At 36.1% G+C, this 14,943-nt stretch overlaps 1 protein-coding gene across 1 annotated transcript in view; it reads right to left on the bottom strand.

Moving 5' to 3' along the window:
* Positions 1-14,553, bottom strand: part of LOC143018974 (putative divalent cation/proton antiporter TMEM165) — a gene marked incomplete at its 5' end in the record, with an annotated part of 40,450 nt that extends 25,897 nt beyond the window's left edge. Inside the window, 1 exon segment of the mRNA XM_076174648.1 lies at positions 14,482-14,553. Within this exon segment, the coding sequence (XP_076030763.1) occupies positions 14,482-14,553 (72 nt within the window).
* Between the last annotated feature and the right edge of the window lie 390 nt (positions 14,554-14,943).

The raw sequence follows: 14,943 nt of genomic DNA, 5'->3' as shown, positions 1-14,943 counted from the left end.
CTTAAAACTGTCCTATACCACTTCTTTGAGTATAATATTTCCATTTTTGCCTCTGTCCTGTGTAGTAGAGGGAAGAAAGAATACTGCCACCACGTCTTCCCACTCAGGTTTTAAAGGTGGCTAAAATGGGAAGGAGTGATGGGACTAGGCATCCTGTTCTCTGTAACCCTAAGGGGTACATTACTACAAGTCAAGGCATAAAACGGTCTGGGAGGAAATTTTCAACCAGAACCCAAAGGTTTGGGTCTTTTAATGTGCATGGGTGTGGTACAGATGAGAGTAAAAGGAAAGAGATAGGAAGTATGTTTATGAGAAGGAAGATAGATATACTGACATTAAGTGAAATTAGGTTGAAAGGGAAGGTTGATTCTGCATTTAGGGGTGTAGTGGGAGGGTGTCAAGAGTGAGGAGAAGGCAAGGGAGGGAAGGGGTGGATCTGCTAGTGAGGAGATAGGTAAGTGTGTGGAGTGGAAGGAGGTTTCTTTAAGGTTAATGTGGATGAAAGTGAAATTGGGAAGGGAGATGTGGGTCTTTATAAGTGCCTATGGATCTGGTAGTGAGAAGAATCTAAAGGAGAAGGATGCTTTTTTGACAGATTTAAATATGTAATTAAAAAGTTTTATAAGGAATGTTAATGTAGTGGTTTTGGGAGATCTCAATGCTAGGGTAGGTAGATGGCATGGTTGGGAGGTGTGGAGTGCCAGGTAAAAATCATGGTGGAGAATTACGTGTTTAGAGAGTTGATGATAGCTAACACAGTGTTTAGGAAACGGGTCAAGCATAAGTACACATGGGAGAGTGATGTGGATGGAAGGGTGTTTGATAAGGCATTAATGGATTATGTAGTGGTATCCATGAAAAGTGTAGGATGAGTTTTGGGTGTCCATGTTCTTATGGGAGAGAGTGGGGTTATATAAGATAATTTTTTGGTGGAAAAATGATAGTGGAGGATAGGTGGAGAAAGAGGAAAAAGCAGAAGGTAGAAAGGTGCTTAGAGTAAACTGTTTAAATGAGAAGGAGAAGGAGCATGAGTTTCAGGAGCTGAAAGAAGTGTGGGAAGTGAAGGATATAGTAGAGGTAGGGGTGGAGGAATGGGGGTGTTTTAAGGAGGGGATGACAAGGTGCACAAAAGTGGTATGGAGAACAAGGAGGATGGGAGGGATTAGAAGGAAGGATAGTGAGCGGTAGGATATTTAAGTGAAGGTAGTAGAAGAGACCTATCTGAGAGTTGACACCTTGACGTGGTGGATAGGCTTGAGAATCTTAATGACTACAAAAGCTATGTCGATAGAGAGAAAATCTTTGCAGGGTCACCCATATCAAACAGGTTTTGTAAGAAAGATCAGACAAAGAGCAGCTCACACACACAGTCACAGGACCCACTGCAAACTGGCACGTCCCTGATGGCGAACAAGGAAACTCCTCATAGATATATGGGGTACCATCATAATGACGGTGTGGACCACTGGGTACCCTATGGATATAAGGCTTCACCAAATATAATGAATAAGGTGACACCAGAAATATCTCACCAGAAACCAGTTGGTACGGAGGTGAGATTACAGCCAACCCCCCTTCATAGCCAATATGAACAGCACAACAAAAACAAAACAGGGCGTTCCTGTTGGATCATCATCTCCTAAAGGTCCAACTGCATTGCCTCGTGTGCTTACCGGCAGTGTGCCACCGAATGTGAGTAAGCACTCTCCAAGCAGATCCAAGTCTTGGACATTACACAACATGAAGAAAATGAAGATCTATACTTACAATGTAAGAAGTCTCTCAGAAGATCACAGGCTGGAGAGTTTAATGGAAGAACTAGACAACATCAAGTGGGACATCATAGGACAGAGCGAAGTCTGAAGAGCGGAAGAAAAGCTGATACAATTACAAGGTGGTCACCACTTGTTCTACTATAGAGGTAAGGACAAAGGAAGATCTAGTGGAGTAGGATTCTTGATCAACAGAGGTTGCTGGTAACGTAGTCAAATTCTGTAGTTTGTCAGACAGGGTAGCTTGGATTGTGATTAGACTGTAAAAGGTACACTCTAAAAATAGTTCAAGTTTATGCACCAACTTCACAGAGTTCAGACAATGAAATTGAGTCGTTCTATGATTTAAGTCAGGTAATGAATCAAGAAAAATGTAAGTACACGTTGGTAATAGGCGACTTTAATGCTAAAGTGGGGAAGATGGGAGATGAGACGTGCATTGGTAAGCTTGGAGTAGGTGAAAGAAATGACAGGGGTGAGATGTTAGTAAATTTTGCAGAGAACTACATGAAAATAATGAACACTTTCTTCCAAAAGCATGTAGGTCGTAAATGGACATGGAGAAGTCCAAATGGAACAACAAAGAATGAAATAGACTTCATATTAGGAGATGAGAGCAAAAGCGTTAGCAATGTTACGGTCATAAATAGTCAACATTGGTAGTGACCATAGAATGGTAGGTTGCACAGCTAAATTCAATTTCAGAGCCGAGAGAAAAAAACTAATTTTAAGAAAGAAAATCAGCCTTTCAAAGGTTAAGGATAATAATAAGAAGTTTCAGTTAGAAATAAAAAGTAGATTCGAAGCTCAAAGAACTAATGAGGACACCGTGGAAGATATTAATTTGAATTTAGTGAATATCATTAGGGAATCGGCAGAGAAAGTAGGAAGTGCAAAAAACATTAGAGAAAACAAATAATCCAAAGCTACAAATGACCTAATTAAAAGAAGAAGGACCATGCAAATTAAAAGCAGGAGAGACGAAATAGAAAGATTAGAACTAAACAAGCTTATTAACAAAAGGCAGAGATCAGAGAAAAGAAAGAGAAACTTGGATGAAATAGAGGAAACTATTTGGAAAGGTAAAAGTATTAAAGGGACAGAGTGCAAACATGCTTTAGGAAGACAGCAAATGATATGTTTGAAAGAAATGGAGAAATCATTAACCCCTTCCATACTGTGCCGCACACGTAGGCGTCATGAGGAGCAGGTGGATTCGCGACGTTTCCATATCGGCGTCTTAATTATATTTATTGTAGTCGCCCCTGTGTTTTTACATTCTCCCAAATGTGCCCTGAATCCCATTCTCTGTGGTTTTCAAAATTCGCGGGTGAAAGAGAACGATCGATATAAGCGGCGACTATATTTTATGATGCGAATATTATTTCGTTACGTCATACGGCTGGCATTGGCTGCTGCCCGCGAGATTTAAGTCCCGTACTGAAGTGGTTAAATGCAGAGACAGAATGGTAAAAAGAGTAGAAGAATTTTACCAAGAGCTTTACTTGTCAAAGACCATAGTTGAGTCAGTAAATTCATGTGTTGATGTTTGTAGTGTACCAAAGATTACAAAGGAAGTAGCATTTGCTCTAAAAACTATGAAACGAGAAAAAGCACCTGGGGAAGATGGTATATCGATAGATCTGTTGAAAGATGCAGGTAAATTGGTTCATATTAAATTAGCTGAGTTGTACACCCAGTGTTTATGTCAAGAAAGTGTTCCTGATGCGTGGTGCAATGCTATAGTGATTTTGCTTTATAAAAAAGGAGACCAGAAGGACCTTAGTAACTATCGACCAATTAGCTTGCTATCAAATGTATATAAAGTATTCTCTAAGATCCTTACAAATAGACTAAGTCAAGTTTTAGATGGAAACCAACCGAGAGAACAGGCAGGCTTTAGGAGCGGATATTCGACCCTAGACCATTTGCAGGCGATAAACCAACTAATCGAGAAAACGACAGAATACAATATACCTCTGTGTTTAGCTTTTTGTAGATTACGAGAAGGCCTTTGACTCAGTAGAACAAATAGCAATACTAAACTCGCTACGCAAACAAGGTACAAACGAACAGATCATAAAAGTTTAAGAAAAGATTTATGCAAAAGGTACTGCTATAATTTGACTACATAAAGATACAGAAAATATCAAGGATCAAGAAAGGAGTATGGCAAGGTGATACAATTTCACCCAAACTATTTACAGCTTGCTTGGAAGATATTTTCAGAAGATTGAGTTGGGAAAAGAAAGGTTTAAGGATTAATGGCGAATATTTGAACCACCTAAGATTTGTGGATGACGTTATTCTTATTTCATAAAGAGTAGAAGACTTGCAAGATATGCTGAGTGAGCTAAACAAGGAAAGTCTGAAAATAGGTTTAAAAACGAATAAAAGTAAAACCAAATTAATGTTCAACACGAAAGTTCAAAGTAAAGAGATTGTAATTGATGGTGAGAGTCTTGAAGAAGTTGAAAAGTATAATTATTTAGGCCAGATGGTGAAAGTGATGAAAGATAATGATAATGAAATAAAAAGATGCATTACAATTGATTGGAAAGTGTTTGGTAAGTATAATAAAATCCTGAGAGGCTCTTTATCTTTATGTTTGAAACGTAAAGTTTACAATCAGTGCATTCTACCAACAATAATCTATGGGTGTGAGACTTGGAAACTAACGAAGGCAATGGAAACAAAACTAAGGACAGCACAGAGGAGAATGGAGAGATCAACAATGAGAATAATGCTGAGAGACCGAAAGAGAGCAAGTTGGGTGAGAGAGCAGACTAGAGTGAAAGATATTGTGGAAGCAGTAAAAGAGAGGAAGTGGAATTGGGCAGGTGATTTAGTGTGAACGACTGATGAGTGATGGAGCAAATGTGTTACTGAGTGCACGCCGCGAGATGGGAAGCGTGGAAGGAGACCAGACAGAAGGTGGAGAGACGAGATTGAGAAGTTTGCAGGAGTGACGTGGCAAAGGATGGCGTGGTCATGTGAATCATGGAATGCTATGAAGGAGGCCTTTGTTCAGCAGTGGACTCAGGATGGCTGATTTGACTGAGTAGAAAAGAAGAAGCAAGCATTCCAGGACTGGTTGCAAAGTAGGATTAAACACATGGGGGAAGAGTATGAAATTTTTTTGAAAGTAATAAAAAGATAATTTGGAAGGAAGTTAAGAGAGGAAAGGGAGGTGAGTCAAGTAGAGAAGAAAAGGTAAAAGGTGCAGAGGGATAGATCTTAACAGAAGAGTAGGCGGTAAGGGGAAGATGGGCAGGGTATTTTAGAGAGCTGTTGAATGTGGAAGAAGATAAGGAGGTATTGGTGGTTGCTGTGGAAGGTCCTAAGAAAATGAATGTGATAGGAGAGAAAATTAGTGGAGACATAAGAAAAGATGAGGTGCAAGTACTCTTGAAAATGATGAAAGTAGGTAAGGCACTTGGGTTTGATGGGTGTCATGAGGAGTGTCTGAAGAAGGGTGGTGTACAGTAATAGTGGACTGGCTAGTGAGGTTGTTTAAGGTGTGTCTAAGGGAGGGTAGAGTGCCAGAGGACTGGAGGAAAGCCTGTATAGTTCTGCTTTACAAGGGAAAAGGGGACAAATGTTAGTGTAGCAGTTTCAGAGGTATCAGTTTGTTGAGTGTAGTTGGGAAATCATATGGGGGTATTTTAACTGAGAGAGGATTAGGAGAGGAACAGTGTGGGACATTTTTCTTTACTTTCTGAAAAAGTGTCAAATTTATCCTGAACACCCTATATAGAATATGAAAATATAGAATGCTTACATTTTCTGTGCAGAGTCACTGGTGGTGGTAAATAATTTGAAGGAGGTGAAAGAGTTGGAGGAGTTTAAGGAATTGTAAGAAGTGGTGATGGTAGTGATGCAGCATCAGAGGTGGACACAGCACAGTGGGTGCACATGATACAAAATTTCTTACCACTACTTCATCATACAGTGCTCAAAACTTTTGGTAGTGATGGTGATGGTGATTGTGGTGGTGGCTGTTGGCAGCTGTGAATGAAGTGCTGTAGTTACATTCAGTCCAAGACATATATTATGCAGTCCCTATAATATTAGTAATTAACACTTCACTCTCCTACAATAATATCAGTCAAAGGATGAATGATGATTGTGATGAACATGAATGTTTGTGAGCACTTTAGGATTAAGATGATTTTCCTCCTCGGCTGATGTCAATGGGATGGGCTCAGTCAATGGAAAGGCAGACTAAGTTATGACCAAGAAAAAAAAGGTGGTGTTTAGGAGCCATTTTATGTAATACATCTTGGATTAGAACACTTTATTTGGCACACAGTTCAAACTTACATTATGTAGGAATTTTAAATAAATATTCTAACATCACATTAGTATAATTCTTAAGTACAATAGTTATTTGACCTTTTGGGATATGTGGATACAACAATACACTTCACAGTCAAGAATAATAATAAATCATACAATAAAAACACTTCTAAAGCAAACCATTCATCTATGAAAATATTATGCACATCCACTGGGATGATGAAAAATACACTCAACACACTAGTGGTGTGAGTGAAGAAAAATTAAAGAATTGGAAAAAAAAAAAAAAAAAAAAAAGCCGTTGCTGCTTTCTCCTACGAGATTATCAATACATTTCCTGAAATTGCAATTTCTTCCAATAACTCTACCTGGTGATTTCCTTCAGCTGGAGGAAGATTCCTCTGCAGCAAAAAATGTCCATTTCAAACTTCTCTCTACCCTTTTGCTGTGCTTCAAGTTTATAATCTAGCTGCTGCCCATACTGTGTGTTATCAAGCAGTATTAATTGCTGCATTGCTTTTGACCTAGGCAATGGGTGAGAGAGACACTTCATCCATGAGGAGCTAAGAGGGAAACAAAGGTGGTGGATGGGAGTGGGTGCTTTTGGCTTGGCTATCTACCTTATAAAAGGGAAGAAGCCCCTAGTGTGTATTTACCTAGTTGTATCTTGTATTATATGTGAAGGGGAGCTATGGTCATAGTGACCTGTCTTCGTATCTCTCAGCATCTAGTTTGTTCTTAAATTCTTGTATGGTTCACACACTACTGTTTTGTCCAATTTGTTCCAGACATCCACCACTCTGTGTGGAAAACTTTTTTTTTTTTTTTTTAGATCTCTTCTATAACTTTTCTTTTTGATTTTTTTTTCATGTCCTCTTTTTTCTTTTATCCCACTTTAACAAGTCTTCTTTGTCAAGGACTTCCATGCCTTTCATGATTCTGTAAATGGTCAATAGATCTCCTCTTTCTCTTCTTTGTTCCAGGATTGGTAGTTCCTGTTTAGACAATCTTTGTTCATATGTCAATTTTGAAAGTGTTGGGGCCATCTTTGTTGTTACTCTTTGGATTCTTTCTAATTTCTTTATATTCTTTTTTGTGCTGGGTGTCCTTAGTGTCACAGCATAGTCCAATTTTGGTCTTATCAGTGTGGCTAATATTTTTTTTACCATTACTTCATGCAAGTAATTAAAAGCCATCTTTATTGATCTTAAAATTGTAGGTTTCTCCAACTATTTTGTTCATGTGCTTGTCTGGGGACATGTCTTTGTTGATAATTACTCCTCGGTCCTTTTCGGAGCTTTCTTTACTTCCTTTGTACCAGTTTTATATTGTCCTGATATATATATATATATATATATATATATATATATATATATATATATATATATATATATATATATATATATATATATATTTTTTTACTTTAACTCTATTATACTATATTTCTTGATGTTGAAGTTCACTTCCCACTTTTGGTTCCATTCCCAGACTTTGTCCAGGTCTCTTTGTAGTGATTCAGTCTATTTCTGTACTTCCTTTACTAGTTTTGCACTGTCTGCAAAGTAGTTCATATAATATTCTATACCTTCATCCATGTCATTTATATATATATAGCAAACATTATCAGACCTAATACTAAACCTTATGGGACTCCACTTATCATTTCTTCCCAGGTCGAGTTTTTATCTCCAAGTACCACCCTCATTTTTCTCCTGTGCAAGAAATCTTCCATCCATTTCAATAATTGTTGCTTCGAGTTTTCTTAATAGCTTCTTGTGTGATACTTTCTCAAATGCATTTTGTAAATCTAGGAAAGCACAATCTTCCCATCCATACCGTTCTTGCATTATATCTATTAACCACAAATCAAGCACATGATCTTCCCTGTCTAAAACCAAAGTGTTTTGGATCCAGTATATTTTCTTTCAAATGTTTAGTCCATCTACTTTTGATGACTTTTTCACATATTTTAGCTATTGTGCTTGTAAGGGAGACCAGTCTATAGTTTGTTGGGCCTTCTTTATCTCCCCCTTTATATATTGGCACAATATTGGCATTTTCCAGTCTTATGGTACCTTTCCTTCTTTGAGTGAGCAATCTATCATCTCATATATTTTGTCTGTTAGTTCATCTAAACATTCTTTTTGTATCCAGTTTGCAATTCCATCCAGGCTGTGTGATTTTCTGACATCAAGGTTTATTATTTTGTCCCTTATTTCTGTGTCACAATTATTTTTTTCATGGGGGGGGGGACCTTTCTCCCTTTCCTTCATCCCAATTGTGTGAATACAGATTTGAAATATTTCTTCATAATTTCAGCCATTTCTACATTCCGCATTCCTTTGATGCAGTTTCGCTATTTCCTGTTTATTTTTTATTTTACCATTTACATATCTGTAGAATATTTTAGGTTGATCCTTATATTTGTCTATTATGTCTTTTTGATAGTTTATTTTTTTCTTCCCTGCATATTTTTACCTATTCATTTCTTAGTTTGATATATATTTGCCACTTCCTTGGTTTTTTTCTTTTCTTTTTTCCATCTTTTCCAAGCTTTGTCTCATCTATCTTTTGCCCCACTACATTATTTGTTGTACCAACACTTAATATACACCTTTTCAGTTTTTTTTTTGTTACTTATTTATCCACTCCTTTATTATAGATTCCTTTTAATATCATCCATTTCTCTTCCATGTTTCTTCATTAAAGAAGTTTTCCCAATTCGCTTTTTGAAAGTTTTCAGAGTTTCCCAAGATCCATTTTGTTATACATTAGTCTTCCTTTACTGTGTTTCTCGTTTCTTTCCAAATAAATTTCTTCTTTTAGTTCAAACTCAATTAGTATGTGGTCACTCTTCCCAACCAATGTCTTGTATTTCATTTTATCCACAATTTCAGGCTCTGACGTAAATATTAAATCTAGTCTCGACGATTCCTCATTGTTTCTATAACTGTTATTTTCCTTTACTCATTGAGTCATTGTATATTCGATGGTCATATCCAGTATGTTTCCCCAGAGATCTTCTCCATCATTCACTGTCATTTCTTCCGAACAAGTTTCTTTTGAGTTAAAGTCACCCATAATTACTATGTTTCCTCCTCCTTTCAGTAAATCAGTTAGTGCATTATTTGTCTTCTAACAGTTTGAAATGTTCATTCTCTGTCCAAGACTTTGTTTTTAGGGGTACATATATGACTAAATTTTCTACTTTTCATGTCACTATTTTCAACTTTTATCATAATTAGTTCCACATTATTTTTTCCTTCTGTTGTCTTAGTCACATTCAAACCTTTTAGTCAACAACATGACTCCTCCACCCTGTTTCTCCTTCCTATTTTTCATCCAATAGTTGTATAGACCTTGTCCCATAGTGTTTGGTGGTAGAGGACTTTTTAATTTAGTCTCCACAATTCCCATTATGTCTAGTTTTACTACCACCAGATAGTTGTTTAATTTGTTTAATCCTGAAATTGTGTCATCTATATTGGTATATGTTATTTTTTATTTTTTCATTTTTTTTCATTTTTTTTTTTTCTATTGTTTGATTTTTTTTTAACAAATAATTTCCTCAGCCTCAGGTTCAGCACTCTCCACAAAAAACTCATTCTTTTCTGTCTCCGTTCTCTTCTCATTTTTTTTTTTTTTTTTTTTTTTTGCTTCCCTTCTGTCTTTTCTCTTTTTCCTCATTGCCCATTTTTTTTACCCATATACTTTTGTAATTTTCACTATTTGCCAGCTTTGCTGTTTTTTATAGTACTTCTGCTATCATTTGAGACCTTAGTTTGATTTTTAGTGGCCTATATTTCTTTTTTTAGAGTACTGTCCCATCTTATGTACTTCTTCAATCTCTTTGTCCATATCCTGTCCCTCCTCTTGTATCGCTTTCAGAACTGCTTTTGCAATTTCTTTCTCATCTTTTTCTCTTTGATATCTAAGTACATACTGTTTTTCTTTAATACCATTAACTACAATGCATTTTTACTTTGTCTACTGTGTCTCTGACCCAATTTTCTTTTTCCTTCATTACTTTATTTACTGTTTCTTTGGCATTTTCTTCCACTTGTTGCTGTACTATTTCCTTAAAAGTTAACTTTTTATTTTCTTATTCCAATTGTGTATGTGTATTTACCTAGTTCTATTTTATGCAAAGAGAGTATGCTCATAGTGACCAGCTATTGTATCTTTCAGCATCTAGTTTGATTAAATTCTTGTATAGTTTTTACACTCACTGTTTTCTCATTCAGTATGTTCCAGATATCTATCACTCTTCTGTAACTATCCTTTGAAGTTTATTTTCATGTCCTCTTGTTTTTCTTTTATCCCACTTTAGTAAATGATCTCTATCATGAACTTCCATCCCTTTCATAATTCTATAGAGGGTTAGTAGATCTCTTTCTCTTTTTTGTTCCAGGGTTGGTAGTTCAAGTTTGTCCAATCTTTGTTCGTATGTCAATTTGGAGAGTGCTGGTGCCATCTTTGTCATTGCTCTGCGAATTCTTTCTAACTTATGTTCTTTTTAGTACCAGGTGTCCACAGTATTGCAGCATACTCCAATCTTGGTCTTATCAATGTAACTAATATTTTCTTTACCATTTCTTTGCCCAAGTAGCCAAAGGCCACTAACATTGATCTAATAAATTTAAAGTTTTGCTGATTATTTTGTTGATGTGTTTGTCTGGTGCCATGTCACTGGTGTGTGTATTTAGTTAGTTGTATTATACGGGAAGGGAGCTATGCTCATAGTGACCTGTCTTTGTATCTTTCAGCACCAAGTTTGTTCTTAAATTCTTACAATAGTATTTGCACACACTGTTGCTTCATCAAATTTATTCCAGGTATCCACCGCTTTGTGTGGGAAGCTATTTTTTTTCAGGCCTCTTCTATAATTATCCTTTTTGAGTATCTTTTCATGTCCTCTTGTTTTTCTATTATCTCACTTTAATAAATCATCTCTATCTAGAATTTCCATTACTTTCATGATTCTATAGTCAATAGACCTCCTCTTTCTCTTCTTTGTTCCAGAGTTGGTAGTTCCAATTTGAACAATCTTTGTATGTCAATTTGGAGTGTTGGTGCCATCTTTGTCGTTGCTCTTTGTATTCTAATTTCTTTATATTCTTTTTAGTACTGGGTGTCCATAGTGTTGCAGCATACTCCAATTTTGGTCTTATCAGTGTAACTAATATTTTCTTGACCATTTCCTCATCCAAATGGTCAAATGCCACTCTCATCTTAGTTGGTTGAAGGTTTCTCTGACTATTTTATTGATATGTTTGTCTGGTGACATGTCTTTGCTGATTATTACTTCTAGTTCCTTTTCTGAGCTCACTTTTTTGACTTCTTTACCAATTTTACAATTCCTCAATATTCTACGTTTACTTTTTCCAAACTCCATTATACTACATTTGTTGATGCTAAAATTCACTTCCCACTTTTGACTCCATTTCCAGATTTTATCTAGGTCTATCTGTAGTGATTCACAACCTTCCTCTGTTCTTACTTTCTTTAGTATTTTTGCGTCATCTGTGAAGAAGTTCATGTAACATTTCACACATCCATGTCATTTATATATATGGCAAACATGACTGGAGCCAATACCAAACCTTGCATGACACCACTTATCATTTCTTCCCAGGTCAAGTATTTGTCTCTAATTACTACCCTAATTTTTCTCCCAGTCAAGAAGTCTTCCATCCATTCCAATAATTTTCCTTAAATGCCACCTATTGATTCAATTTTTCTTATTAGTTTTTTCTGTGGTACTTTATCAAATGCTTTTTGTAGATCTAGAAAAGCAAAGTCCGTCCATCCATCCCTTTCTTGTATTATTTCTATTAGTCTCGAGTCGAAGCAAATCAAGTTTGTGGTACATGATCTTCCGTGCCTAAATCCAAATTGTTTTGTATTCAGTATATTTTTTTCTTCCAGATGTTTAATCCATCTACTTTTGATAGCTTTTTCACATATTTTTGCTGTTGTGTTTGTAAGGGAGACCAGTCTATAGTTAGTTGGATTTTCCTTGTTCCCTCCTTTATATATTGGTACAATATTTGCAATTTTCCAGTCCTATGGTATCTTTCCTTCTTTGAGTATTTATCTTGTATATTTTGTCCATCAACTCATCTATGCATTCCTTTAATATCCAAGTTGCAATTCCATCAGAACCATGTGATTTTCTGATTTCCTTCTGTGTCACAGAGGTATCTTTCTCTATTTCCTCACAGTTTTGGGAACTTTAAATTGTAAATACTGATTTGAAATGTTTGTTCATATTTTCAGCCATGTCTACATCTATATATTTGTAATTCCATTGATACAGTCTTACTATTTCTTGTTTATTTTTTAGTTTATCACTTACATACCTGTAAAATAATTTAGGTTGTTGCTTGCATTTTTCTATTACATTTCATAGTTTCTCTATTCATCTCTGTGTATTTTTACATAATCACTTCTTGGTTTGATGTATGTTGCCACTTACTTTTTTTTTTTTTTTTACCTTTTTTTCCATCTTTTCCAAGCTTTGTCTCTTCTATCTTTAGCCACACTAATTTTTTTTGCTGTACCAGCACTTTATGTATACCCTTTCTTGCTTCTGTTTTGGTACATATTTGTTTATTCCCTCATTGTAAATTTCTTTTAGTATGTTCCATTTCTTTTCCATCTTTGTTTCTTCACTTGAGAAGTTTTCCCAATTTGCATTTTGAAAGAATTTTCTGAGTTTCTCAAAATCCATTTTGTTGTACATTAGTCTTCCTTTTCTATGTTTTTCATTTCTTTTCAAATATATTTGCTCTTTTAGTTTGAACTCTATTAGTACATGGCCACTCTTACCTATTAGATTTTTGTAATCAATTCTGTCCACAATTTCAGGCCTTGATGTAAGTATTAAATCTAGTCTTGATGGTTCCTCATTGTTTCTTTATCTGGTATTTTCCTTTATCCATTGAGTCAATGTGTATTCAATGGTCATATCCAGTAGTATGTTCTTCCTAACATATTAGAGTTAAAATCACATATAATTACTCTATTTCCTCCTCCTTTCAGTAAATCAGTTAGTTCATTCTTTTGTGACTTCCAACAGTTTGGAATGATCACTCTCTGTCCAAGACTGTGTTTTGGGGGGTACATACATTACTACAAATTTTCTACTTTTCATGTCATTGTTTTCAACTTTCATCATAATCAATTCCTATATTGTGAGACAACTCACAAAATTTCCTCATCTTTCCTTGTCAGAAATTAATATCAATAGAAAAAAAAATGTAATGGATCAGTGGTACAAATCTGGTGGAGAAACTAGTGGTACAAATCTAGGAGAAACTAGATTCATTCAATTACTGAAGCAAAATAAATCACACAGAAAAAAGTAAAATAATAAAAATATGTACATATATAAATTTGTCTGTCCCTTTGTAAATGTAATATTAAACTGGCCAGCATGTCTTATCTGTCTATATACCGAAGGGCTTTTTCCCCTTTATATGGGAGGCAGCCAAGTCAAAAGGCACACACCGACTTCCATCCATTTCACTCCTTTCCTTCTCATCTTAGCTCCTTGTGAGGGGGAAACAAGGGTGGTGGATGGGAGTCTCATACCCCTTTGAGGTAAATGTGCCACAGATTTAGAACCACCACTAAATGCAGCAAAATTATTAGATAAATCACATCTCACCTCAAAATTAAATCAATCCCACTCTTCACCACAAATAATGATCAAATCACTTTCTGAACATATTACAATGCCACAGAGAACAAAAACAAGCATCTTTCTTCTCTCAATTATATCAATACATAATAATACATGTTGCCTTGAGTTTCACTGACAGAAAACTCGTAGCCCTGCAGAGGCTGGTACTTACCCGAGGGCATTCCAATAGATCCCTCTGGGAAGAAACTTAGGTCTGTTGGCTAGGGTCATTTTAGTGTGGAATAGTTCCATTGTCACTGGCTTGTAGTAGTACAAGAATCAATTGCTGGTTGTCAGCTCTATATGAAATAAAGTTGAAGTTGAAAGGATCTTTTGGGCAGTGTCCATGAACCGAGTGTTTACCCCTTGGGTCTGTACCTTGAGACAGAGGTGTGGGTGTTGATGGATTTTGGAAATGGAAAGCAGGGAGATAATTCTCTCCAATATCCATTTTGCAGGACCACCACTTGCAGGTACCCATCATTTGTCCCACACTAATAGACGAAGGAACCCAACAGGATTCTTTATCGTCTCCCACAAATCAGAAAACAAAGTTAATGAATCAGTGAGTACACTTAAGCAAATGGTGGCAACCACACAACACACGGAGCACACCAACACAGGATAAGCAAAACATATGTCTGTTCTGCCAGGCCACTTTATAACACACAATTAGCACTGGCAGTGCAAATACATAAACTTAACATATCTGGATAGGTGGACCTTTTTCTCGGGCCTGTGAGGGTGATCTGCTTCCTTTGCAACTCTGGTGCTGTTATCCACTGGTGTGATGGGCTATTCAACAACAACAACCTATGTTAATAACCATTCACCTGTTGAGTATTGCCAATGGGTTTAGGCATTCTATCATGGCTGAAACCAGCCATTTTCTTTCAGATAACAGAAACTTAAGCTCCTTAATGCATTAAACTTGATCCCCATTAACCTCTGAATGAGTGCTATTACAATTAAGAGTTAAACACTGGTTAACATAAATTTTATTGAATCAGAAAAATACTCCACTTGTCAATATCATAGCAAACTGATAATTTTAAATTTAGACAATTATATTTAGTTTAAATAAAACCATAAATCAATCAATCCATTGTTCCAGGTCTCTCTTGGAGGATACCCACAGCTCCCAGGCAACTGGCAAACAATCTACATAATCAAACCAAAATATCA

This window comes from Oratosquilla oratoria, chromosome 36, assembly GCF_046742065.1.
Source record: "Oratosquilla oratoria isolate Oo_2021 chromosome 36, ASM4674206v1, whole genome shotgun sequence".
Lineage (NCBI taxonomy): Eukaryota > Metazoa > Arthropoda > Malacostraca > Stomatopoda > Squillidae > Oratosquilla > Oratosquilla oratoria.
This window is presented reverse-complemented; position numbering and strand designations above follow the sequence as displayed.